The sequence below is a fragment of the Onychomys torridus genome, chromosome 10 (genome assembly GCF_903995425.1).
Source record: "Onychomys torridus chromosome 10, mOncTor1.1, whole genome shotgun sequence".
Lineage (NCBI taxonomy): Eukaryota > Metazoa > Chordata > Mammalia > Rodentia > Cricetidae > Onychomys > Onychomys torridus.
The window spans coordinates 34,741,433-34,765,480 of record NC_050452.1 but is presented as its reverse complement, the minus strand read 5'-3'; the positions used below and the strand labels follow the sequence as shown (position 1 = coordinate 34,765,480).

At 43.9% G+C, this 24,048-nt stretch overlaps 1 protein-coding gene across 2 annotated transcripts in view; it reads left to right on the top strand.

Annotated features, from left to right (window-relative positions):
• Kit (KIT proto-oncogene, receptor tyrosine kinase) overlaps positions 1-23,203 on the top strand; it is a 78,567-nt gene extending 55,364 nt beyond the window's left edge. The window contains exons 8-21 of one of the 2 annotated variants that reach the window (XM_036201129.1): positions 6,135-6,249; positions 7,898-8,079; positions 9,652-9,758; positions 9,853-9,979; positions 10,245-10,349; positions 10,446-10,556; positions 12,253-12,403; positions 14,256-14,347; positions 14,843-14,970; positions 15,960-16,082; positions 19,090-19,201; positions 19,313-19,412; positions 19,707-19,812; positions 20,891-23,203. In XM_036201129.1, coding sequence (XP_036057022.1) covers positions 6,135-6,249; positions 7,898-8,079; positions 9,652-9,758; positions 9,853-9,979; positions 10,245-10,349; positions 10,446-10,556; positions 12,253-12,403; positions 14,256-14,347; positions 14,843-14,970; positions 15,960-16,082; positions 19,090-19,201; positions 19,313-19,412; positions 19,707-19,812; positions 20,891-21,022 — 1,691 coding nt within the window. In that variant the 3' untranslated portion in view covers positions 21,023-23,203. Of the gene's footprint in view, positions 1-6,134; positions 6,250-7,897; positions 8,092-9,651; positions 9,759-9,852; positions 9,980-10,244; positions 10,350-10,445; positions 10,557-12,252; positions 12,404-14,255; positions 14,348-14,842; positions 14,971-15,959; positions 16,083-19,089; positions 19,202-19,312; positions 19,413-19,706; positions 19,813-20,890 lie in introns of both variants that reach the window. The other variant, XM_036201128.1, reaches the window with a different exon arrangement.
• Positions 23,204-24,048: the final 845 nt, after the last annotated feature.

The window sequence follows — 24,048 nt, the reverse complement described above, 5'->3', positions numbered from 1 at the left end:
AATGGCTAGAGATGTTGAAGTTGGAGGGGAACATATATGGAAAAGAGCCATTAACATAGAACTTGACTCTTTGACTTGAAAAAAGACAGCAGTAGATGTACTTCTAAACATCTTTCTCGGCTCCAATGTCGCCATCGTTCCTTCCCTTCTTGGGGTGTGTGTGACACTACTGCCAGTGTCTATGTGAACGCCAGACCTCTGGGGAATGCAGCCACCTTCCTGGGTCCCTGGGTCCTGTGTTGCCTATGTGCCTCATATGCCCTCACTTTTTTTCTTTTTTTAATTAAATGTGGGGAAGTCAAGAAGTAGGTTGAGTGTGTGACTGTAAACTTGGATGACGTTGCCCCCTGACTCTTGCCGACAAGAGCATGAGTAGTCCTTTTAGACTGTGGACCTTCTGCTGTGTGGAAATTTCCTTTTCATTTGAGCCAGGTGTGTTTTCACATCAAATTAGCCTTGTTCATTTATAAATGTATGCAGGGTCGCCTCTGTTTCGGTGGGAATTTCAATTAATCCAAGAATAGGTACGTAATTTTTCTGTGGGCATTATGTCAATATCCTCTGAATTATGTGGCAAAATGAATTACCTACTTTGCAGAGTAGAAAAATGACATTTCAACCCGTGCCTGTGCGTCTTGGCAGCCCACATAGCTTTGTGATGGGTGTTCAGGTCCCCCGTCCGCATCTGACTACACGGCACTGAGGGTCCGTGAATTGAGCTTCAGGGGTCTGACTGAAGACGGCTTCCTCCGAGTAGAGACGTTATGTGGGACTCCATCTTGAAACTAGGAGGGTTTTTATGTTTGTTTCTTTAGTTGTTTATGTGGCATTAGGCATGTGTGTTTGCATGTTCCCATCTGTATGCACATGCAGGTGGACAAGTGTGTGTAGAGGCCGAACATTTACTTATTAAAGCAAGGTCTCTCCCTTGAACCTCGAGCTTGCTGATTCAGCTAGCCTAGGTAGCCAGCAAGCCCTGTCTTGGCTTCCATACTGAGGTTGTCGGTGGGGCCACCAGTAGGTGCTGGGGCTCCCAACTCTAGTCACACTGTCCTTACTCTTGCACAGCAAGCGCTTGACCACTGAGCCATCCCCCCAGCTCCTAGGGTCTCTTTGGGATGGCTTTTAGAACAGGGATTCAGAAAACTACACATGTGGTCATGGATTTGAGCAGCCAATGGATCAAGAAAAAAATTTTTTGTTGTTGTTTTGTGTTTTGTTTTTCGAGACAGGGTTTCTCTGTGTAGCTTTGTTCCTTTCCTGGAACTCACTTGGTAGCCCAGGCTGGCCTCGAACTCATAGAGATCCACCTGCCTCTGCCTCCCGAGTGCTGGGATTAAAGGCGTGCACCACCACCGCCCGGCTAAGAAAAAAATTTTTAAGTAGTTAAAAAGGTCAGAAGATTTTTGAATAAAATAAAGAATAAAACTCATCATCTAGTTGGGGATACCGCTTCAATAAGGTGGCATTTGGTTGTTAAAATGAGTTCTGCATTGAAAATATATGAGTATAGGAGACTATAGTTGAAGTTTTTACTTGTGTTTGCTGGACAGAATTCTGTTTTAAAATGCCTTTTTTGGGGGTTGGCGGTGTGTGTAGGTCAGTTTGTAGAGCTTGCTTGGCATGCATGGAGGTGCCCTGGGTTTGATCTCCCCAACATAAATGAGCATGGGGGTGTACGACTGCAATTTCAGCACTCTGAAGTGAAGGCAGGAGAATTAAAAGTTCAAGGTCATCCTTAGCTACATAGGGTGTTTGAAGTCAGCCTGGGCTAGGAGAGACAAGATCAAAGTATCCATTTGCAAATTTTTAGATATCCTTAAGAAGGGACAAAATGCATTATATTTCCAAATTTCTATTCTAAGGATTTCTGTAACACATGCCTATAATATTTCTTTTAATTTTTGTAAAAATCAGCTATAGTTATTTTATACTGCTGTTGGAGGCTGGTTTACATCTCCTCTCATTATAATAAAACTGTGATCCAGACCCAACTAGAATGGTGACGTATTGTTAAAAATGGCCACTGCATCACCATTCTGCCCCAGCAAACCCAGAGGTATACAAACAAAAAATCCATCCTTCTGCCCCCCCCCCCCCCCCCGGCCTTTTATTATCTGGAGTCTCCCCTTCTCCTGCTGATTATACAGTACGGGCAAATTGTATTGGGCATGGGAGCTGGTTAAGGGGGGCAGAACCAGAAAAGGTCTACTCAGAGCAATTCCCCTGCAGGAGATGAATGGAAGAATGGAAGGCGAGTCTCCCCAGCTTCCTTCTGTGTGCCCGGAGCCTCCCAGTGCTAGCCGCCAAATCTTGTTATATGTACCACATTCTTAAAATTAATTTTGTTCTTGTTTTCCGCATGGACCTGATGGTGCTGAGAAGAATATTTTTCAAAATCACCAATCTGTGGGGTAAATCAGTGTTTAGGATTTTAATTGCATGAGCAACAAATTCTCATATTACATTAACAAATTACTGCCTACAAGCTGATCATTGTTGAGGATACCGGATGGCTTAAGTCTACAGTGCTTTTTCAAATGGAAAAGGCTATTTAAAAAAAAAAAAAAGTCTGTACAGGAAACATGTAACAGACACTTCTTAGGCTTATCAAAAACCCCAACTTGGGAGGAATTAGGGAATGTGTCATTTGATATCCTACTTATTTCAGAATGTCTAAGAAACTACAGCTCTGACTTAACCTGGAGAATTGCAGAGTTATGTATCTTTAGCAGTGAAATGCATATTTAATGCCGTATATGGTACATTGAGCCACTTTATAAAATGCAGATAAGCTCAGATTTTCATTTTAGGAATCAGTTCTACCTAATTCTTTATGCATTAAACATTTCCCTAATACAACCTGCCATGGACAGCCCACGCTGGACCAGGGGTGACTTAACCTCTTCAGAAAGAGGTATCACACCACCAGTACTGACGGCAGGGCCGGGACTAATGTAAACAGGAGGAGGCCCTCACTCATAGGTCCCCACATGCACCTTCAGGGTTAGTGCTTCTCAACTGTGGCCTGCTTCTCTGGCCCCTTCTAGTCCTGGCCTCCATTGGGTCCCTTTTAAGATACTTTGCTTAAAAAAAAACAAAACAAAACAACAACAGAAACAAAGTGCTGGGTCAGCCTTTTAGCTTACAAAAGCTGGGGGTTGGAGCAGGAATCTTCATTTAGTGTCTCAGAAAGCCTAATGCATGTCTAAGGTTGAGGGCCCTCTGAGGCCCAACAGGACAAAATCAATTCAGCTAGCCTCAGGTAATGACCCACCTGGGAGACTAGCTTCAAAAACAACCACCAAAACCTACTCAGTTAACCAACCCAGGAGCAAGTAGGCCAGTCAGACCACATCGCCGGCCTCGGCCAGCCATTATATAACTGCTACCAGGTGTCACGCTAGAAGGCTTGTCACTAAAGCAAAGAATAATTGATAATGCATGTTTGAGCTGTTCCAATTTTTTAATTAAAAACGTTTTATACATTCATTTTTGGCTCCATGTTCACTGTATGATTTAAAAAAAAAAAGGTTGGAAGAATAAAGTAGAAACAACCCATACGCCTCTTAGCCATAAAGTGCCCTTTCAGCATTTAGGAATTCTTTTTCTGTTGTCCATTTAGGACATGATGGCCCTAAGCAAGGGTGAGGGACAGAATCGGTGGACCCAGCTAATGACCTTGAGATGTTTGCGTCCTGCCATCTCTGCCACCTCTTTGTGGACTTCCCTACTCATTGTTAATGTCAGTATCTTTTTTAAACTCCACCTGTCTAAGGTGTACATGTAGATTTCCTGCCTCTTTGCTTCTCTGTTTTGAGAGTAAGGGGCCTAGGTCTCCTGGCCAGGAAAGCCACAGTTAGACTCTAGTTATCTCCTTACGACATTGATCCCTTATTCCCTTGGGTGGTCTCATTCATCCCCCAGCTCTTACTGGGTTTCTACTGCCACCAGACCTACGCCACTAGCCTAACCTGTGGCTCTTGCCATTGAAAGTCTGATGAAGGAGGCAAAGCATGAGCTGAACAACAGTCGGGTGTTCCTTGGGGGATCCAGGAACAGGGATAGAGCTTGGCTTGGAAGAAGTGTGGGGTAGCTTAGAAAAGGAGGTGACTCTTGTGCTGAGTCCAGAGGGACACACACCGTATGGCTCCTGCAGTCGCCAGCAAAATAGCATTCTCCTAAGAGTCCACTATTGTTTTGTGTCCTACTTTTCAGCCTGGTCCCACAGTTGCTCGTGATAATTAAATGAAACTTGCCAGATGGATGCTTTCGCAAGATGATGGCTCGTCTTCTTGCTCTATTTGTGAAAGCTGGCATTAGATCCAAATTCTCAAGGATGCTCCTACCTTGAGGATGGCTTTGGAGAGTAGTGGTTCTTTTGTGGTGTTTGCCAAATGGCCTGCCGTCAGCAGGACCAGGTTGAGTGACAGGTGGGTGTGTCATGCATGTGGACACCGATCCCTGCCAACCCACATTGCTTCCAAGGAGGTGGGATGCTCTGCAGAGGAGCAGTGGTCCTGCAGAGATGTCATTTATCATGGTTTCTTCCTTCAGGAAAGCAAACTCCTTAAGCTGCTGACCCGTCAGTTTTTCCATCTCTCGTCTGTTGCTCTTATTAGTTCGGGTGTAATTGATGTTGAAATGTCCCAGCCTTCAGGTTAAAACACCCTGTCACGCTGTCTTAAAGAAGCAATTTTCAGAGCATTAAAGGGAGAATGAAGGGTGGTAAATGTTGTCCATTTAATCTGTAGCCAACTTGCTTAATTGGTGTGTGTGTGTGGGGGGGGGGAGCATAGCATTCCAATAGAAAACAACTAAATCAGTAATAATAATAAAAATAACAAGTGCATCATTATACATCTGTGAGTCATTCTTGGTTCTTTTAAAAGATGTTCATCACATTTACTTATTTGTGTGTCATATGCCCCAGCATGCTTGTGAAAATAAGAGTGTGTGAATACCACAACATGCACGTGGAGGTCAAAGGGCAGCTAGTGGGAGTCGGTTCTGTCCTTCCACCATGTGGGTCCCGGAAATCAAACTCAGATAGTCGGGACTGGTGGCAGTCTTCTTTACCTGCTGGGACATCGCATTAGCCCCTCATTCTTAGTTCTTTACATGCTCCGTCACCTTTACTCACCACCCTGCAGGACGGTCGCCATTATTCCCTTTCCATAGATGAAGACATAGAGTTAGGAGAAGGATTCGGACGGAAGCTTGATCAGTTTGGATTGTCCACTACACCCCTGCCTTGCTGGTTCTTATAGCCTGGGCTTGTCTCCAGTGACGCAGGGGACCATCTCTACCTGCAGGATGTTGACTGTTAACCGCATCGATCCTCAAAGGATTAGAAGCCCTCGAGGATGTCGCCATCAGAACCATACAGCAGGAGTTCATCTTCCTTTCCCTTGAGAAGTAATTTCAAGAATTTGAAAGTGTTGAATATCAATTGATTGTTGTAGTTACACAGGACTGCCAAATTAGAGTCTTCCTGCTGGTACAATTTATGTTTTTGCTGATTATACTCAGGCTGTAGATAATATATATGAACGGAACCATGGGGCTAGTTTCCCCTTCCCATTTTCTGTCTGTGTTTTTGGTGAAATAAAGGTTTAGATGCTCACACTGTCATTCACTATTGCTTCTTAACTTTCCTGTAAGGATAAGCAATCCAACTCTTCTTCCATCAGCACCACCTCTTGCACGCCCTTAAAGGAGAGGATAGCTTCTATTTTTCCGAACAACCCCTAATTTCATCTATCCCAGCGCCCGCCATTTACCGTGAAGTGTCCGGGCAGGTAGAGCGGCTTGAACTCCTATTGGCCAGGAGTCTAAGTTGAGAATGCTGATTTTTGACCTGAAGCAGAAACCAGCCAGGTTGATGTTGGCAGCCTCTGCCATATAGGGTTCCTCAGGATCCCTATGCCTTCAGTGGATGGGGAGGGTCCATGCTGGGCCGGACAGCATCCCCACTGAACCCTCATGTCACCCTGGGTATTTCTCATCCCTGGTGTTTGGGAGAGCAGCAAGTCAGGTTCCCCGGCAGGACCTAGGGATGGGATCAGAAAGAATGGAGAGAATCATCTGGGGTTGTTGAGCAGATTGACATATGGCTATTTCTCTTCCTGCAGCAAAACCAGAGATCCTGACGTCTGACAGGCTCAAGAATGGCATGCTCCAGTGTGTGGCAGCGGGATTCCCGGAGCCCACAATAGATTGGTATTTTTGTACGGGAGCAGAGCAAAGGTAAGAGGATTATTTTTGGCACTGCTTAAGATTCAGAAGGGGAGGGCTATAATTCAGTTGCATTTCAAATGTGTTTTCAGACTTACTATTTATTTTTTAGAATAAAAAGCTGCGTTTCGATTATTTCTTTTTCTCCTATATCTTTGTGGCTTTTTAAGAAGGGATAATGGCTATATTTTTCCTGGTCGACATTAATTTTGTTTGCTGAAAAATGATTACTGAATGACTTCTCTATTTTGGTGGTTATCTTTTTGGGTTTATCATGCAATTTCTAGCCTGCAGGTAGATAAAGCAATTTCCCAGGACAGAGTAATTAGATTTCCATTCTATACACAGGAGGTAATGTGTGTGGGAAATGTGGCTGCAGTTATCATGAAAAAAAAATTACCTCAGAAGTTAATTGCCAAGTAACCAAAAAGTAATGATCGCACAATTACACCATACATATGGCGTGTGTGAGCAATGGGTCTGAAAAAGTATTTTTCCTTGATTGGGTGCCCAGCCCCCGAAACAAGGAACATCTGCCATTGTGTGGCTTTTCCCTCGCTGCCCGCACTTAAGCCTTAAACTGTCCTCTCACATTACCTGAAGATGAAATGGGGTCAGTGTACCACTTCCACACATCAAACACCACACTGTACTCCAGCTTCCAAAGCTCAGTACCTCACAAATAGCCAGAATAGCGGTGGACACTTTATTTTTCATGGGAGACGTTGCATGACGACACGTAAGGATTGCTTATGTCAGATTGCTGTTTTGATGTGGGTTTTAGCAGAATGTTTTGTTTGGGGGTTACATAAAACTTCTGAACGTTGTGCCCTCCCTGACACGGCCTGAGTGGATATCTTGTGCTCAGCAACACGTTTACACGGAAGCTAACCCTGTGCGAAACGCTGGTCTAGTGTGCCCCGTGCTCGGCTGCACCCAAGCCTCTGCCTTGGTGTATCTGAATTCTAGAGGGTGGGGAGAGAGAGCAGACCAGATGAGCAGCTGACATGTGTCGGCCTTTAGAACGCAATGGAAGAGAGGTGTCAGGGACGTCTTCTGAAGAGAGGACCCTTGCGGTCACGGTGTTCATCGTACACATGGCATGTGCTTCTGACTCTGGACCTCAGGCCCCTCCCTACTGCGCTTTCTGAGTCCTTCTTGTTTTCGTTCTTGTTAATTTCTTCTGGTCTTCTCTTCCCCACTCTTTATCTTCAGCCATCACTCCCCCTTTCCAAATTTGTTTCTTTCTAAGAGTCTGTGGTGTGGCGGGGTCTGATGCTGGGGGCCCTTTGAGTTCACTTCTTCTGGCCACCCTTGAGACGGTACGGCCATAGAAACCTAACAGTGGAGAATCGACGAAACCTGGCAGAACTCAGCGGGTCGGGCACTTGGAGTCCGGACACTTGGAGTCCAGACACAGGTCCTTGTCCAACCTCTAAACCTTCGCTCCCTCTTTCTGCTCTTCCATAGTATTTTCCACACTCATAGGGCCCCAGGGGATTCATTCTCCTCAGGCTGTCATGGCCTTGATGGCTGGGAAAGGGCGTTTTCACTGGGTCTGCATTTCTAGTCAGACGAGTGTGTCACATGGAGGTGTCACATGCTTTCATTTGGTTTCCTGGTGTGAGCCCACACACACTGTTGCTCTCTTTTGTTGTAGGTGTGCTGTTCCCGTCCCACCAGTGGATGTACAGATCCAGAACGGGTCTGTGTCACCATTTGGAAAACTGGTGGTTCAGAGTTCCATAGACTCCAGTGCCTTCCGGCACAATGGCACGGTGGAATGTAAGGCCTACAACGATGTGGGCAAGAGTTCCGCCTTCTTTAACTTTGCATTTAAAGGTAACAACAAAGGTATATTTCCTTTTAATCCAATTTGAGGGGATGCTTAGGCTCTGTGTACCATACCATGATCTTAACTCCATTCCAGTACTGGTCATATCTATCATTTCTGGGAATGCCTACATCATACCACGCTGTCATCAAACTCACAGACTCCCATTCCGTACTAGTCTGCTGATGAAGCTTAGGCTTTTACCTATGTAATCCAGACCATTTTGCTTTACCTGTTCCTTCTGTGTTTGTATGAGCTTCTTGACAAGTTACATATGTGCAGTTAAGTACTGGGAACCTTCCTGCCTTGTGCATAAAAAGTATAATTAGGAGACTTTAAAAATTTAAATTCACTGGATGTGGTGGCGCACGCCTGTAATCCCAGCACTCGGGAGGTAGAGGCAGGTGGATCTCTGTGAGTTCGAGGCCAGCCTGGTCTACAAAGCAAGTTCCAGGACAAGCCAGGGTTATACAAAGAAACCCTGTCTTAAGAAACCAACCAACCAACTAACTAACTAACTAAATAAATAAATGATTAAATTCAATTAAAAACTTTAGTTATTTAAGATGTCACACTTTGTTAAATATCTGTCTCAAAATATTAATAGTATCCTTTATATGATTTTGTCAGCAAATGATTTTATCCCCAATTTTATTTGTGTGTGTTTGTTTCTCCATGCTTGCCAGTCTGCACTGTCAGAATCATACAGAGCTTTGTGCATGCTGTGTAGATGGCCTTCTGTGAGTTACACGCCTTGTCCAGCCAGTTCTTTCTTTACATGGTGCTTCCCAAGGGACTAGCCGGCCACATGACCGAATGCACACATATAAGACAAGAGTACTGGGCACCTGAGTTTCTTTTAGTGCCCAGTTTCTGTGGTATTTAGTATTGTCCATCGGGCTCATGCCAAAAAGCTGCATGTCCTCAGCTTTTGGAGAAGAAGGGGCCTCTGCCTCCCGAGTGCTGGGATTACAGGCGTGCACCACCGCCGCCCGGCCTTTCTGCTTTCTTACACTTTCTAAATGTTCTGCACTGAGCATAAATGTCTTTTACAGAGAAGAAAGGTATTTTTGAAGCATCCTTTTCCTTGCTCTGTCTGAGAAAAATAACAACGGAGAGCAGTGTTCTGATTCTGCCCCTCCTTCTCAAAAAAAAAAAAAAAAAAGAGCAGAAAGACGAAAGCGCCAACCACCCAGAAAGGAAGTCCATTCAGATGGTGCTTCTCGTTACAAACAGCGCAACGTTCTGTGTGTGCTACAGAAAGTTCCTTTTCTCTGTAATCTGGCTTCCACTTACATCTTGAAAGATGCCCATGCATCTAGTGAGGTGGGAGGTGTGGGTATCGTGCAATGTCAGGTCACTTAGCCAGGTCCATCCCTAGCACAAAATAACAACAACAATAATAGAGCAAAGTAAAAAAGAAGGAAAGAAAGAGAGGAAGGGATGATGTATTTGAACCCCAAGAGTAGGATGTGTTCCCTGCATGCGCCATGAGAGAGGTGGTTCAGTGTGTGACAGGTGGTGGCGGCCAGGCTGTCGTCCTGCCAACCGCTGACAGTCACAATTCTCTTCCCTTGCAGAGCAAATCCAGGCCCACACCCTGTTCACACCACTGCTCATTGGTTTTGTGATCACAGCTGGCCTGATGGGCATTATTGTGATGGTTCTCGCCTACAAATATTTACAGGTGACCATTGATTTGCTCTCTCTCCCGGATGCCTGCCGCCATGGCCGAGGCATTGATTGTTAAACAGTGACGTGTCTTTCTCTTTCTCCTCCAGAAACCCATGTATGAAGTACAATGGAAGGTTGTCGAGGAGATAAATGGAAACAATTATGTTTACATAGACCCAACACAACTTCCTTATGATCACAAATGGGAGTTTCCCAGAAACAGGCTGAGTTTTGGTCAGTATGAAGCAGGGGCTTTCCACGCAGCTTTCTTGTGTATACACAACAATGGTTTTAAGGAACCTGTCGTGGCTTCCTTTGTCTTGTTTCACCTGAAACAAGAAGTGCTTTGTCAAACCTTATAGAAGTTGGCTGGGTTAGCAAAAAGAACACTAGAGTGAAGTGTCTCCAGACACATTCGCCTTCAGTTGCCTTGTTGATTTTGGAACCTTGCAATTTGTCCATCGGGTCCCTCCTGTTGACCTTGTCTTCCTTTCTAAAGGGAAGACGTTGGGTGCTGGTGCCTTCGGGAAGGTGGTTGAGGCCACTGCATATGGCTTGATTAAGTCGGATGCTGCCATGACGGTCGCTGTGAAGATGCTCAAGCGTAAGTGTCTGCAGGCCATTTGCCCGCTACCAGTTTGCCTCATGGGGTGGTTTTTCTTTTCTTTGTTTTGCTAAGATACAGTATTTTCCATTTTAGCAAGTGCCCATTTAACAGAAAGAGAGGCCCTCATGTCAGAGCTGAAGGTCCTAAGCTACCTGGGCAATCACATGAATATTGTGAATCTCCTTGGAGCCTGCACCGTGGGAGGTGAGTCTTGTGTCTACAGCACCTGCTGCTGTCTGTCAGGCTATCAAAATAGGATTTGGACAGTGCTTAATTGTAAGCTGTTTGGGGGACTTTTGGGGAGACTTTTTTTTAACCTAGTGTTTTGTTTGGTTTTGTTTTTCCCAAGAATATAGTTTTGGTTTTTTTTTTGTTTGTTTTTTTAATCATTTCTCTGTGTTGTAGCTTTCAGATTTCCTCTCCTCTTGTTATTTCGAGAAGTAAGCTATCGTCTATACATTGTGTTGTAGAGCATTGGAACCACTCCCCACAACTGTATTTTGGCACCCATTACTCAGCCTCTTGTTCCCCCTCCCCCTTGACAGTCTCAGGGACCTCTATCCATCTCTCTGCAGATCAACATTTTAACTTCCATAAATGTGTGAGAACACACAGGATTTTTCTTTGTGCAGAGCTGCTCACACTCTCCTCTGCTCATTAAACATTGCATGCATGTACTGAATTATAATACACCCCTCCTTAAACAGGTACAGGGATATAGCTTTTGGTTATATCATCCCAAGGCAGGGCATAGCCAGGATATATGTAACTTACTCTCCCGGATGCTACATCAGCATAGGCCCTTCACTGGCTCGGCTTCCCCAGAAGGCTTTTCTGGTCTTAAAGCTTTATATATTGCTGGGTCATAATTAGTCACTCAGGAGTCCATGTTCATTTGCCTTCTATAACTGAAAGTAACCCCAAGCCTCCCACTTCTCAAATGCATACCAAATAGAGCAAGCTTTTCACTTCAGTTAAAAAGAGGCTTCCAATTCTAACCCCTTAGCCAATGTTCCCATCAAGGATGTCTTGGCATTTGCAGAAGGCATTTTGTTCTAGAGAAACAAAGGTGTGTAGAGTGAGCTGTGACTGTCTATCTACAGAGAGCCATGGGACATTAGACAGGTTTAGATAGTGTCTCAAAACAGCCCCCAGAACTGGTGCTTCATCACGCCACGAATTGTTCATGAGACAGTTTCTACCCATGGTAATTAGTTGCCTGTTAACTTCGGAACTGAGTTTTTTGTTTTGTTTTGTTTTTTTGTTTTTTGTTTTTGTTTTTTAGCTGAGGATCGAACCCAGGGCCTTGCACTTGCTAGGCAAGTGCTCTACCACTGAGCTAAAACCCCAACCCCGGAACTGCACTTTTAAACATTTAGAGCACCAACCCTCTTTACAACCTGTAATGCTCAGCAAAACAGGTCGTTTCAGGTTCTTCGCCCACTTTTCCATGGAGTCTGGGCTTAGCTGACTGTTCCACGTGGTTACTTTCCTACCAGGCTACAGCTCAGGTTCTTCATTTTCATAATAACATTACAGCAAGGACACAAAAACCTGTCGTACTCAGAAGTGGATCAAAGGGTCCCTGCAGGAAGCTTGATCACAGTAGAACCTTGAAAGTCATCACTTGTGGTCGTGGAAGCCAGCAGTCACATCTGGCCCCTAATGTTCATGTCACTTAGACATCCAGATAGAAAGGGGCTTGCTTGTTTTATTTCATTGGACACAATGCTGCTTTTTTGATAAGTGATGTTAATAGATCAAATTATGTTGGGACTAAGAAGGCTTAGCCACTGAAGCTGAATGTTAATAGCCACGGTCACCCTTGGGTATTTCTACAGGAGGCAGGATTATCTATAGTGTATCTTGCATCTTCTAACATTTTATTATATCCTCATAGGGCCCACCCTGGTCATTACAGAATATTGTTGCTATGGTGATCTTCTGAATTTTTTGAGAAGAAAACGTGATTCATTTATTTTCTCAAAGCAAGAAGATCAGGCAGAGGCGGCACTTTATAAGAACCTTCTGCATTCAAAGGAGACTTCCTGGTAAGGCTGATTTGCATAAATAGCTGTAGATAGGCAGTTCATGGGGTCATGAGGGTTTGCAATCAAGGCTGATTCTTTAAAAAATGAACTGAGGTACTCTGAGGTGTGGAATCAGAATTATTAAATTATTACATGCGACTCACTGTTTCAGAAGTTCAGGTAGTACCCTTGAAGATTCAAATTGAGATTGTTACTGATTTCTTTTATTACGTGTTTCTGCTCTTCCCTAACCAAATGCCTTTTCTGCCTGTTTCTTTTTTACTGTGGCTCCGTTCTTGTGTTTCCATTTGTGTTCCTGAGCTTGGGTCTGTAGGTACCCTCACAGTGGAATTATTTATAAGGAAGAAGGTAAATGCTGTCATGCAGTCATAATAAATCTTTGGGGCTGAGCCGAATGCCCAAGAGCAGTGAGCACGTGTCCATATGTAGACTTCTTGTTGTTGGCATTGTTTTTGTGACTCTGGCATGCCCCCTCACTCTATTGTGTTGTGAAGACATCGTTATTAAAGACCATTGTTTGAATTCAATGTTTGACATTGGTCTGAAGGATGACGACCCAAAGAGGTGATGTATGTATGCAGCTTCAAATTCCTTGGAGAAAAACTAGTTGGATGTACAAACAGAATAGAGATCTCTGCCGTGGCTTGTGTCTCCTTCTCAAGTGTGCTTGAGATCCATCATAGAAGAAGCCTTCCAAGGTCCTCCAGGCCGATGGAAATCGTATGCACACCTTTAGCCCTTGTATTTCCTACAGTTGTGTGGTATAGCTTAACCTCTTTTCATTTTTTACTCTCAGCCCTGGGTTCAAATCCTTGCACCAGAAACTAAAATAGTGAAATCCCATAGGAAGTGCACTCTGTTCTTAGACGGCAGGATTTTGTCTTCTGAAGTCTTAATTCTAGACTTCTGAGGAGACTGGTATATGCTGATGGACAATCCCCTTGTGAAGCCCTTTCCCACCACTAACGTTGAAAGTATCAAGTGAAGCTTTGTCTTTCCATTTTAGTTCTGTAAGCTATAGTCATTTATCGAGGTAGCGAATGCCACAAAAGCCATCTTTCGTTAGTTTCTCTTGAACACAGACTCTTCATAAAGAGGCAGGAGTCTGGAGCCTGGGCCCTGCGTATGTTTTTTTCAACTTTCTGAAATAATGGCCTGAACTGTTCTGTCCTGTGTGATGTTCTTTGCGCTTTGGGATCCCATATGGGGTTGGAGCCACCAGCATACTCTGAAGGAGGTTGTTGTCATGGTGTTTCCATGCTAATCAGAGGCAGGAAGTACTAGAAATCTTGAAGAGTCTCCAGCCAAATGTTGCAGATTCAAGAGGTCCAGATGGTCTAGAAAATCATCCAAATTATTGGTGTTTATCTGAACCAAACTTGGTTTTCTAAAACCTCTTCCCTCAGTCGCTGGGTGCTAACCATCTCCCCCCTCACTTGTCTTGGAAGTGCCTTGTTAACTTCCCACTTGTCTGACTGGGGGCTAATTTAGAGTCTGAAGTAATGTGAGGTAACAGTTTTTGGCTCTTTTTCTCCATTAAATCCATTATAGCTGGAGATGAGTCTCTTCTAACTTGATTCCTCCCCCCCCCCCCCAAAAAAAAGATATTTCTTGAAGATTGGACCTTAATAGTTAATGGTAAATTAGACCTTAATATTGAACAGTAAATACTCATATCTTCCAGAACCCAGTTTTGAAACTTTTCCTTCAAGGGTTGCATTACCTTTCTTGACATAAAATCAGTCTGCTGTATGATGTAGCGGGTAAGAGCTATCGCCTAAGCCAACAGTGTCAGTGTTGTGTCCCCTTTCCAGTTCCGTTTAGTTCTGACTTAGATGTTTCTTCTCTCCAGCAGTGACAGTACCAATGAGTACATGGACATGAAGCCTGGCGTTTCCTACGTTGTACCAACCAAGACAGACAAAAGGAGATCTGCAAGAATAGGTAGGTCCCCATCAAGCAGCAAAAACAACCCGGCATGCAGGGACTGTAATCAAACCATGTTTTCATCTTGTCTTGGGGATAGGGGCTGGGGGTCAGGCGCTGAATTTAAAGAAATGTGGTACAAGGATTAAATGGAATGGCTACATCATTCCCAGGAATAACCTGCTGTGGCCAAGCAGGTGGTCAGTGGCACTTAGGGCTCACAAGTAGATGTTTCAGACAAATTCATGTTTTTATATCTAATCTCTTACTGTTATATGGGAGATTTTGAAAATGGACTCACCATTGTCCTAAGGATTCTGAAACCCTATCTGGGATTATTGGCTAGCTATTGGCTTTGTGACTCAGTGTCCATCTCTCCTTTTCCCTGAGGAGGTGATTGGCCTGGGAGTTCACTCTGTTCATTCATTGCTAGCCTTTGGTATTGTGACTGCTTCTGGCCTCTCCTTTACTGCTAAGATTTTTATTGCTAAGAGACCCCTGTCTTCCTCATAGACTCTTATATAGAAAGAGACGTGACTCCCGCCATCATGGAAGATGATGAGCTGGCTTTGGACCTGGACGATTTGCTGAGCTTCTCCTACCAGGTGGCCAAGGGCATGGCGTTCCTAGCCTCCAAGAATGTGAGTGGTAGTGAGTCTCCAAAGAGGCACAGAGTCGTCCCTCCCCCCCTTTTTTAAGCTTGAACATTTCGTAGTCGTAGTTAGAATGCAGAGTGTCATTTTGAAGTGTGGTAACCAAAAGCAGAGGAAATTTCGTTTCTTCACGTTCCAACTGCTGTCTCTTTGGAGTCCCTGCTCTAATTTATAAGCTTGAAAGTGCAAACCTGTCTAAGTGAGCTTCCATGAATATTCTTTTATATGCAGTGAATTCATTTAAAACTTTGGCTTTAAGATGTGGGATACACTTCTAGAAAATAGAAAGATAATGGTTTTATTAGCAAATGCAGGAGTCCAGAGTGGGCCTCGCTGTTACTGTGACACACAGCTGGGCTCCCTCAGGGTGAGCCCCACAGACAGTATGTATGGGGTATCAGGAAGTAAGAGGTCAGAGAGAGCAAAGAGCAGTTAAGAAAAGGGTGGTGGTGGGAAGAGAAGGCTGGAATATGGTCCTGGTAGGGACAGAAGTCTCCCCCAGGAGAAAGGAATCACCCAAGAGTGACATTTCCAGGCAACTACCAAACTAAGAGACGGGCTGAAATGAAGACCTCTTTCCCTATGTCCTTGGGAGATATCAAGTTGAAGCTATGAAATGGTTTTTTTTTGTTTTTTTTTTTTTTTTTTTTTTTTTTTTAGGAGAAGACATTCAAAGAGATGCATACCAAATGACTATTTATAATACATTTCGTATGAATGAAAGCAGTCGAGGGGGAGAAAGACATTTATTAGAACTGCGTTGGGAAGCAATTATAGTAATTAGAGTCCTGATCGTGTGAAACACAAAATGTGCATATCATTTTCGGCATCCTTTTTATTTTTGGTGTATTAAATACTTTAAAACAAAAGTTTTTTGTTTTTTTTTTTTTTTTATGTAAACAGCATTGTAGTATTAAAAATAGTTTTCTCTTTGAGAGCTGATGTGAATGGCTGTCATTTTCTTTCTACCCCACTAGTGTATTCACAGAGACTTGGCGGCCAGGAATATTCTCCTCACTCACGGTCGGATCACAAAGATTTGTGATTTTGGCCTAGCCAGAGACATCAGGAATGATTCGAATTATGTGGTTAAAGGAAACGTGAGTACCTTTCTCTGTTCGATGGGTCTACCTACAAAGAGCGTTTTGGTATCCTGTATCCAGTTTTGAGGCAAAATTTTTTTCTATGATCGCCATAATCCAACCCCTACCTTGTAATGCCAGCTTTTTAGCAAAATTTAAATGGAATACTGAACATTACTACCACGAACATTTGATAATAGAATTCTTAGTTATAATTGTGTAATTAGGGGGCATGTGAAGGAAACAGAAATAGCCTTAATTTTCATTGTAGTCTGAGGATAGCAATCAATTTGATTTTGCTCAACTGTAACAAATGTAGACCTGTAGGTCACAGTAGACATTTTTTTTTTTTTTTTTTTTTTTTTAGGTTGAAATACTATGTGAAAATGACTACAGTCTAAGATGGTATCAGAGTTAGCTGTGTGGAATGCTGGGTCTCGTAGTCAGTGTAGGGCTATTAAGTAGACTCATAAATAATGGTTGGTTTGTGGAACACGGTGAATTTTTCAAAGTGCTATATTTCACCACCAGCCTTTTCTGTAACCTCAAACAAATCCGTGCCTTAGAACACATTGTCTTCCAATTTTTATAGCAGGAGAAACGAAGGCGTAGTATATTTCAGTGATTTATATCTGAGATAGCATAGTCAATAGGGGGCCAATGGGTATGGAAGGCCATAACCTTCTTCTAGATATATATTCTTAGGTGCCTGTTTTTTCCCAGGGCCATTTGAACAGTCCATATTTATTCCTGGAGGTCAATTTTTGTGTCTGTCATGATGATGCAATGCCTTCTCTTTCATCACCATGGTACATCTGTTGGTAGGCTGTGCACAGCTTGCTTTTGTAAAGGTATTGCTGGCTTTGTATCCTAGCTCAATCATACGGTTCTGAAAAGGCTCTAGCAAGGTCAGATTTTTTTTGTTTTTCCAGAAGAATTGATAAAAACCACATTCTACCCATCCTGGCTTAATACTTGAAGGAAGATGGAAAATGCTTTAGTATTTCAGCCGCTGAATGTTGTTGATATAGGGGCAAGATAGGCGAAATGAAGTGTTTCAGCCCAGGCTGGCTGAGTTCTGATCTGGTCCCATTTGCAGGGTGTGTAACTGACAAGAGGTAATTTCTCAGTAGTTAAAGGAGTTAGTACTTGGCAGAGGTCTCAAAACAGGCCCAGGCCCATTCTTATTCCACTTTGTGGTTTGGAAACCACACCATCAGGATAGAGCTTGTGCCCCAGCGTCTCCCTCGCTAATTCTGCAGTTGACAAGTCAGTTGAACTAACCAATTATTTGAGGAAGTTCACAAGAAGGAAATGTACATGGCATGGTGCTGCATGGGAGTTGAAGCTATAGTCATTGTGAAGTCTCTTTGTTCTCTGAAGATTCTTTCAGTTCTGGTGAATTCTTAATTATTTTTCCACCCTGGGCTCTGAGACCAGGGTAGCCTTTGGGCCCCTTGTCAGAATACCATTTCAAATGAACGGAATACTTAGATTTAACCAAGAAAAGCAGGTATGTTGGATGACAGTTATCAGATTTTGAAAAGAGAATTTATGGTAGACAATGTACATGCTTCTTTATTGTACGGAGCAATATATCATAAAAGCTATTCTAATTTCAAATGATAGTGAGTGACAGTTTTGTTTTGAGATTCCAGTAAATACTGAGATTGAATGTGAAGGTGTCTAGCAGCTGCAGAGGACAAGTCATGAGTCCTTTTTTTTTTTTTTTTTTAACTGCTTTTTATAGTTTTAGAAAATGCTAGACTTCACTTAGAAGTTAATTTTTTAGATGCCCAGCACCCTTGAATTCAAGACACTCATCAATCTTAAATTAACAGTTCTGTTCAGAATTGCAGCATAAAATCTGGGGTTAGCTGGTAGATGAGTTTTATAGTTTGTATGTGTATCATTCCCTCCCCAAACCCCACACCTTAACTCTAGAAGAGGCTCTCTCTCCCTGTTGTTCAGTCCTAAATGGATTTCAAGGATTGATTTAGTTTCATGTGGCAGATTAATATCCAGAAATCCCGTCAGATGCTAAGAGGCGTAGTCATGGTAAGTTTGCTTTGACCTAGTGGGAGGGTCCTGAGTATCTCCTGATGTAAGCACCAATTCTGCCGCTTCCCACCTCAGAACAACCACAGCCCTCATGGGTGCGTGTTAGTCTGGGTGCGTGTCAGTGAGCTGGACACCATTAGGCATTTTTACCTGCCTTGCCTCGTTTATCATCCCATGCAACAACTCCTGGTGTTGGAAGTGTTACTTTTGTTTTGCAAAGTGATTCTGAGGCTGGCTTATCTGTACTTAGATAACTTCTCCAGCAGGCGAGTGAGGGGTAGTTTGGATTGCAGACGGCACAAGTCCGAGAGTAAAGAAAGGAAGGGATCGAGGCCAAGGGTTGGCAGAGAAGGTTCTGCAACAAAAAGTTCAGCCCTGGATCCTTTTCTCTGTCTCTGTTTTATCATTCCTGGGCAGAGCCCTCCTCATCCTGGTCAGAGATGACAGATGGATAGCTAGCAATCATGTCTCTAAAGGCAGAGGCATGAAGGGGTGCTGACCCAGCTGCATAAACCTCCAGTATTTTAAGGGTTGTTTTTGTTTTTGTTTTTGTTTTTCCTCATGTCTCTGCATAGAACTTGGATCTTAGCTGCTAAAACTAAGTGAGACGTCTGGCTCTAGCTAGCTGCAGAGCAGACTGAGAAATATAGTTCTAATCGGTAGAGGCCATATATTTTATTGGCAAAGTCTTTTCGTTGTTTGAGGCCATTATTGGAAGAAGGTTGGAACCCGTGAACTTCTATGTCCTTAGTTTATTTACTATGCTGACTCAAAGCTCCCTTTTTCAAAGGGCACTATTAGAATCCGAAGTCATAAGTGGAAGGTGTCTGGGGGTCATGAAGCTTCAAGGCCTTGTTAGGTGGTACTTATCCCTACCTTCCAGCCACGTCTGCACCAGCACAGCTGTCTGTCTTGTCATTTGAGCCTCTTCATTAACTGGTTGGATCTCTGTGTTTCCTCCTAGGCCCGATTGCCCGTCAAGTGGATGGCACCGGAAAGCATTTTCAACTGTGTGTACACATTTGAAAGTGATGTCTGGTCCTATGGGATCTTCCTGTGGGAGCTGTTCTCTTTAGGTAAGATGTTCCTTGCCAAAGACTACCTCATTGCCCAACAGTTTCTGGAGGTTTCCTTTGTCTCCCATCAACTCAGTATTAACACGGCTGTGCCACCTCTCTGTGCTCCAGGAAGCAGCCCCTACCCAGGGATGCCGGTCGATTCCAAGTTTTACAAGATGATCAAGGAAGGCTTTCGGATGCTGAGTCCAGAGCATGCACCTGCAGAAATGTAAGGACCCATGGGCCTTTTCTTCAGATAATTTCACAGATTGCAATGTCACTTGGTGCCTTTGGTGGCTAACCCGGCTCCAATGGCATGGCTGTGGTTCTTTTCATATTCTCTTGTCACCAATAGTACAGAAACTTTTGACAGTATCTCATGTACAGGGTTTTATTCTGTGTATATGGCACTGCACACATCCTGGTGCATAGCCCAGATTTGTTACTGAAGTTGTCATGTGTGTGGTGGACAGCAAACAGTAATTTAAGGCATCGTGATGGACATTGGACCCTTATTTTGCAGGTATGACGTAATGAAGACTTGCTGGGATGCTGATCCCCTAAAAAGGCCAACGTTCAAGCAGGTCGTGCAGCTCATTGAGAAGCAGATCTCAGAGAGCACCAAGCATGTGAGTGACAGGCCAAGCTGGGAATCCTCTTCCTCCTTGCCCTAGGGTCGTGGTCCCTAGGCTTCTAGGACAAGGACCCATCTCCCCCATCTCCCTGGCCTTCAGAGGGTGGAAATAAAACAACGGAAGCCCCTTCTTTCTGCTCACACCCTCCCCGACTTCCACTTCCATTCAGATCCAGGGAGATGTAAAATGGGGGAGGGGGGGCTTGTGTTCAGATCTGTGGAATTAGATGTTATCATAAGGCCAGGCCATGCTTCCTCCCTGTCTTGGAATGTCGATCATGGGACTGTCTGGTCTCCTCCTCACATGGCAGAGCCATTCATCCTGGGTGGGTTGGAGTGAGCTAGAATGGAAGCCTGGAAGAAGACAGCCTTGTTACCACAGTCAAGTGAGCTTTCAACAGCCAGAACCAGCCCATGGCAATGGCTGAGATGCCCACAGCTATGTAGAAGGGTTGTTTGAAGTTAGGACATCCCTCCCGGTGATTTGAGGAGTGTGGAATGAAATAAATCCATTCTTTCCTGTTTGGCTTTTAAGGAAGAACTAGCCATCTTTCCTGGGACTAGATTCTGTTTTAGCTGTTCCCCCCACCCCTTGGAGCTGTCTGCTGCGAGCTATCTTTTCTAATAGCATACCACTGATCTTTTGGGGTTAATGCTTGCCCTGTGGAGCATCAAAGCACATTTCAAATGAAACATCATTTTCCACCCAAGTGCTTTGATTCCTGACAAATGACCTCTGAAAGGGTCATGGGTGTCGCGGCAAATCACACCAGCAAGTCGGGCTGTAGTTGGCTCTGGGGATCAGATCCGGAAGCCTTCTTCATAGGCTAGCCAGGCTCACTCTCAGATGTGTCCCATGAGGAGAGCAGCATCGCAGACACTGTACACTTCTAGTGTAAAGTGATTTCCTTGTGTGCGTGTGTGTGTGTGCGGGGACGGAGGTGTAAACCCACTCTGGGTTTTGGTCACACCGTCTCTTGCTGAACACTTGTCTTTAACACTCTGTGAGCGCCTCTGTTTGTGGGGTTTGTCAGAGGCCATGCTGTATTTGACTGTGGGCTCTTCCTCTACAGATTTACTCCAATTTAGCCAACTGCAACCCCAATCCGGAGAACCCCGTGGTGGCGGACCATTCTGTGAGGGTCAACTCCGTCGGGAGCAGCGCTTCTTCTACCCAGCCTCTGCTCGTGCACGAAGATGCCTGAGCGGCAGTCAGATCCAACAGGCAGCCTGCTGTCTCCGTTCCCATTCTTTTGGCTTCCATGATGGTTGCTTTGTTTTCCTTTGACTTGTGTCCCACTTCAGGGTAGCCAGCCGGTCCCCCGACCCCAACCCCACTGTGATCCTGTCTTTATGAGCACACTTTAGTGGCTGATGACCTTGCTTTTCTGCCATAAGCCACCGTCCCACTGCGAAGGTCCGAACTGTATGTATATATTTTCCCAATAGCAAAGTAGCTCCTACTGTAAACAGTACTCCTGCTTTAGAGGAGGGAGGGCGGGGTGAAAGTAGGTGCCCAGAGTTCTTTGCAATGCTCCTCTGAGTCGGTCTGAAAAGTATGGCCAGTAGTTCATTTGCAGAATAGAAGTAGTCCCGTTTGGCCTCGAGAAGCCCTCCAAGATGACGGGGAAATTGTAGCAAGACCAGAAAGCGAAACCCAAGCCCTTTGTGTGGAAAGTAGACCATTATTAGAACAGAGGACACGTGAAAACATCTGGGCTTAAGAAATCTAGTAGTTCATGCTGAGAAGGAGACCTAGGCTGTGAAAGAAAGTGCCCCGGAAGCACGAACAAAGATGCTTTGCTGTGGGCTGCCGTACAGGCTTTTGTACAACTGACCTGGTTTTTAAATAGAGTTCGCTGTTAGGGAGTGGAATTGGAGACAAGGCCTCCCTAGCCAGCATTTGTATATACTCATCTATACGTTGTATGTATTCATACGTTGGGGGGGACCCCACAAGCTTTAGTTTCTGTGTACAACCCTGGCATTAGGTCTGCTGTGTGTAAGAATAGATGAAGAGCCATACAGATGTGAAGGAAACAGTTAATGCATTTTTTTTTTTTTAAAGAAAAAAAATGTTAACTGCTAAGCACAATCTTTATAAAGCCTCTTAGCCAATGTACTTGCACTGAGGATCGCCAAGAACAAGCCTCGCAGCTTCAGAGTTGCATTGCAGCCCAGGGAACTCATGCTGTTTGGAAAAGGGTACCCTTGTACCCTGTGATTCCCACAGGAGTGAGAAAACAGTGCAGTCCTGGTTTGGATTCTCACATAGCAGGAAGTGAAAGTTAGATTCAGCCTTTATTATAGGCACATCCTGGACATTGGGCCAGTATCTCAGTGTGTATGTGTGTGCGCATGTGTGTGTGTATATGCATGAGGGTGAGATATTTTGGGGACCTTGTTGCCCTGAACCTTTGAGGTCCTCCAGTGCCCAAGGAGTAACAGCTTTCTCCCCCACTCCTGTTTCCCTGCACATCGCTCACTGTGCAGAAGAGTTTACCCAAAGCCACCACAGAAGCTTAGCAGAGTGGAGTGCTGAAGGACCTATTTATTTGTAATCCATCTGCACTTAGAACACTCTTATCTATAGTCAGCATTACTGTACCCATTCCTTAGACCTTATATAGTGCAGCCATTCCAGGAAAACGTAGACTGGAAGCCTGGATCTTACCTTGTAGTTCTCATCCCCCCCCCCCCCCCCATCATCACTTTCCAGTATAAGCGATCTGTGTGTACATGGCAAGATGTCCGTGTTGTCTTGCGGGATTCAGGTATGCTGCCTTCACGGTTTCCCCCGGTTCTTTCCTCCTTAGACTACATTGAGAGACACGCGGCCATCACCTTGGAAGTGACCATTTGCACTGGAGTTCTACACTCTGGCACCTTTCCAAAGTTAACTGGTTGGGAGGTTGGGTCGTCACGTACGAGATTGTCACTGTTTGCCCCACAGTGTCTGCGACATTCCTTTGCATTCCTATTGACTTGGATTATAGTAAGGAAAGTAGCTGTTCATTATGGATGTCTAGGTACTTCAGGGGCACACCATTTTGAGAATTTGTCTTGGATATTCTTGAAAGTTTATATTTTTATAATTTTTTTTTTTTACATCAGATGTCAGATGTTTCTTTCGGTTGCTTGATGTTTGGAATTATTTTGTGGCTTTTTTTGTAAATATTGAAATGTAGCAATAATGTCTTTTGAATATTCCTAAGCCCCACGAGTCCCTGAAAATATTTTTTATATATACAGTAACTTTATGTGTAAATATATAAGCTGTGCAAGTTTAAACATGTTATGGTTCATGTGTTGTTGTTTTTTTCTGATATGTTGTCCAATTGTTGACAGTTCTGAAGAATTCTAATAAAAATGTAAATATATAAATCAAATAAGTTTTTCTGTTTTTTTTTTTTTTTTTAAAGTACATTCATCCGGTTAGAAAGTTCTGTACACGATTTGCATGAAATACATGTAGGACTCTCATATCACACTAGGGTTTATGTACTCGAAAATTGAATAGACATTTATTAGTAATTTTAGTGTGTTCTATTTATTTTTATCCTCACAACCCGGGGTCTCTATTTAAATTGAGGAAATGTTGAAAACATTTGGAAGAGTTTTCCACATAGCCATGATTAACATTAGGTTGATTCATGGGAAGTGACTATTTGTTGGCAAAATAACTGTAAATAACAGCAATTTCATGTGGTCCAAGCTAATCCACCCAGCATGTTTTCTCCTAAAACAGATTGACTAAAAATTAGCTTCAGTAGTAAATGTACCAGGTTGTATCAGGGATCTGAAGAAAGCAGTTTATGTTCTTGTTGGTGTAGGGTTTGAGGTGAGGTGACCTCATCATGAGTCAAGGTAGATTCTTTTGCTCTACTATCAGGCTTCTAATGACAGAGTTCAGTGCCCTCTCTTGGAACCCTGTGGCATGTGAGGAGGCTATTCTCCTGTGACTGGATCATTCTTTGGTACCAGAAGGCACCAAGCAGACCATTGAAACCAACTGGGACAAAGAACTTCCATGCACCATATAGCCTACTAGGAATGGGTTATGGAGACTCAGTCAGTAAAGGCATGTGTTGTCCCTGAGTTCCATGACCAGGACTCCCTTTTTATAAAGGGAAAAGAAATGCCTTGGTGAGGCAGCACACACTTATAAATCTGATACACACCTAGTGCTGGAGAGGTAGAGAGGGGGAAATGGGGTTATTGATCAGCCAGT